The sequence below is a fragment of the Limulus polyphemus genome, unplaced genomic scaffold (genome assembly GCF_000517525.1).
Source record: "Limulus polyphemus unplaced genomic scaffold, Limulus_polyphemus-2.1.2 Scaffold597, whole genome shotgun sequence".
Classification (NCBI taxonomy): domain Eukaryota; kingdom Metazoa; phylum Arthropoda; class Merostomata; order Xiphosura; family Limulidae; genus Limulus; species Limulus polyphemus.
Genome location: NW_013666207.1, coordinates 56,135 through 59,863, shown reverse-complemented (window position 1 = coordinate 59,863; position 3,729 = coordinate 56,135). Strand labels below are relative to the sequence as shown.

The 3,729-nt window shown below is 32.5% G+C and overlaps 1 protein-coding gene across 1 annotated transcript in view; it reads left to right on the top strand.

The window, feature by feature from the left end:
* The first annotated feature begins 1,025 nt into the window (after positions 1-1,025).
* The window catches only part of LOC106459362 (small nuclear ribonucleoprotein E-like), a 14,618-nt gene continuing 11,914 nt past the window's right edge, over positions 1,026-3,729 (top strand). Inside the window, exon 1 of the mRNA XM_013918980.2 lies at positions 1,026-1,186. Within this exon, the coding sequence (XP_013774434.1) occupies positions 1,130-1,186 (57 nt within the window). The 5' untranslated portion in view covers positions 1,026-1,129. The remainder of the gene's footprint in view (positions 1,187-3,729) is intronic.

The window sequence follows — 3,729 nt, the reverse complement described above, 5'->3', positions numbered from 1 at the left end:
TGGGGACGTTATAATGTGACGGTCAATCCCACTATTCGTTGGTAAAAGAGTAGCCCAAGAGTTGGCGGTGGGTGGTGATGACTAGCTGCCTTCCCTCTAGTCTTACACTGCTAAATTAGGGACGGCTAGCTCAAATAGCCCTCGTGTAGCTTTGCGCAAAATTCAAAAACAAACACTGCACAAATAACAAATTTTGAAACATTTCCCATATCAATACAAAGAGGTAGAAAAAACAACAGCAACTTACTATTCTTATATATCACATACCTACGCAAAGCCATTCCTAATTTTGTATTGATAGAGGTTGAAGAAAAGCCAGCTAATCAACAACACTCACCGCCAAGTTTTGAGTTACTGTTATCTAACCAAATAGTGGTACTTAACAATCACTATTACAGCGCACACAAAACCCAAAGCAAAAGGTGTTTTTGTGATAACGGGACGTAAATCGCAAATCTATGGGTTCACGATCAGTCTATTTGGTCAGCACATCTAAACTAGAGATAGCTATGCCTGAACGTTAAGGGATTCTGTCTTGATAATTCAGAACGCGTATTTTACGAAGCACCCCTTATATCAAATACGAAAATGGGTACGGATTACTATTTTCTTTAAAGTTCGTTATTAAATAAGAACTGTTATTCGTTTCCGAACTTAATTTCTGTTGATAATGCACGTAATATTGAATATTGGGAAGTCCATTTTAGCATTCACTGCTGGTTATTTAATTTATTTTAGAAAATGTAATAGCACAGTGACTCTGCACACAAGTTCTTCCTGTAAATATAATACCTGCAAAATGTCTTATAAGACGTACAACATGCATCAAAATCCATTGATGCTATCCCATCTACTTAAAAAAAACAAAAAAACAACGAAACTCAAATCCAGTTCTGATAATTTAGACATTTAACGATTTCCCCTCCCTTAAACTCACGAGCACTTTCGATGAATGAACCTCCCTTTTTTTCACTTATCAAAATGTATTTTCATTGTATCTGAAACCGATAGAGGACGTTAGAGCTAATACCATCCTTTTGATATCATTGTTTTACTTTTAGTAGATGCAACGAAAGTCTTTACGATTTTGTTTTTAGACATATAGAGTAAACATTTAATTCAGATTAAAATGTCGTACAAAGGAGGAGGAGGACAGAAGATACAGAAAGTTATGGTTCAACCTATTGTATCCTTTCGTTTTATTGATATTCAAAGTTTATTATTTAAGTTATAGCCACTTTTGGCGGTTTTTACTGTTAAGCCTAACTACGTAAGTTAAACACTAATACTAATCGTTTTGCCTTCGATTTGTGTTAAGGATGTGTTTTGTTGAATTTATACTATTATAGCAGTATTTCTTGAAATACTAAAATAATTTTGTTTTGCAATGGGTCGACCATATAAAACTAGATCAATAGATGTGTGGGGTTGATGTACTTTACTAGTACTAGGAGAGTTACTGAAAGAGTACATCTTTCAGTTTAAATTTTTTTAATCATTGATAATTATAAAGAAGCGAAACATAACATAATGTTTAGGGACAACAAGGGACCAAGTGATCCATCTTGGCTGTTCCATCATTTAAATTTACACTAAACTGATACTGTTAAAAAATCTTAAAGCCAGGCCTTATCATTCATATATTTATTAAGCTTTCTCAAACTCACTTAAATTTACTGCCTCTACAACATCTAAAGGCAACCCATTCCAAAAGCAAACCACCCTGTTAGAAAAATAAAACAATCTTAGCTGAAGATGACTTCTACCATGCCAAACATCAATGTTTATGTTTTTTGATATTCAAGTAACTGAAGCTCTCCATCCTTTATAAGTCTCGCCAACTGCTCTGTTAAAAGGTTGTGTAACCTTCTTGGCTGTAAATTTTGAGCATTCTCACTTCATTGGGTCCATAGTATTGGCATACTTAAAAACAAGTGTTGGTATGTTTTTGAACTTTAAAGATGAATGACATGGAATATAATAAGTTAAAATGCAACCCACTGCTCAAGCAGGCTATTCTCACATTGCTTCACAGACAACCATCTAATGTATGACCAAATGCCAGAATCTGAAGCATTTTAAATTCTGAAAGTGACTGAAATTTCTTTAAATACTCTTGCTCCTTATGCACTCAAACAAAAGTTATATAAAGGTCTCAAGTTGTTTGGAGAGCTATTTTGGAGCCATTTGAAGAATCTAGATGTATTGTATTTGACAATAATTCAGATCCATAGAATTTTATGTTATCATAGATTAAACTGATTTAGTGCCATTATAGAATTTGTTGTATTGCTACAAAATTCAACCCACTTTCTCAGAGTAACATTTGGTTTTTTAAGTGATGATATTGCTTATTAAATAAAACTACTAATTGATTTGATCAACATCAACTTTAATTTAAAAATCATTGTTGCAATAAATTACAAGCTGTTTAGCTGTGGTTGTATCAGTAGTTTCATCCATGATTATTGCAAAAGTTGTAGCTATTAGCTTCTCAGACAACATATTAAAGGGTAGAGAAAATAACAGAACATAAACATGGATACCCATTTGGGAGGTTCTAGAAGTTATACAAATGAATGATAAAGTTTTTTCTTTCTTAACATAAAAATCACCTTACTTCAAATTGACTCACTAAAGGCTTCATATATTTGGACAAAAATTTAGTAAAAATATTTTGTGAAATTGAATTTTTGTGTACAACACTTGTGATGCTTACTAAAATCTGGCAAACTTCTGTGAAGATACACAGATTTGTAATGCTTACTAAAAGTTGGTCAATTTTTTGTGAAGATACACTTGGTAAATTCAGAGTTGTGGTAATAGTTTTATGGTTACTTGGTAGTTACAAGGTTGGTCAAAATGATCAAGTCTGTATACAGAGACTTAAGTATGGTGTAAGATAGGTTACTTTCAGCTTATTCAACTTCAGGGTATCCATTATTGGTTTAGGAGCTTAACTTTTTAAAATAACTTTCCAATTTGTCTATGATGAAATGTGACAGATAATTTTCATTCATGAAAGCCGCCATATATGCTTCTAAATGAAGCATCACGCCTTAATTTTATCGCGACAGGTCACGTGTCAAAGGCCATGTCATTGTGTTTGTTGATTTAAAAATGTGACTTCTGATTAAGCTCATTAATATTATCAAGCATCATATTAGTTCATCCACATGGAATTAATATTTCCTGTTTATTTATAGCATGAACTGGCTTTTAAAAATGTTAAACCTCTTTACTCTCTACAGAAGTAGTTAAAATGGAGTATATGAGTCTAGAATGGCATTCTGTCTATTAACCCTTTCACGAGTGAAAGGCCATGTCATCGCGTTGCGTTTGTTGACTCACATTCAAAATTTTATTGAACTACTATTTTATGAGTTTGTCAATAAGTTTGGTGTCAAATTGTAGATTATAATTCAAATCTTATTATTATATGTTAGTTAATTTCTTAACGTAAAAGTAAATATTATAAAAACAGTTAAACATTGATTTTTGTCTGATATGCTGAATGCAGCACTAGTTCAAATTAGATGTTTGTGATGTCAAAATACATACAAAGTCTGTAGTTTCATTCGAATTAGGAACTCAAACTACCAATATTGACAAAGTAGAATATAAAATAAGAACCTCTCTTCTTTTTAGTTTGCAAAGATATTGCTCATATACTGAACCAAACACATTGCCACTCCCTCTCACCTCTTTCCATTTTTGGAAATGCTCTCT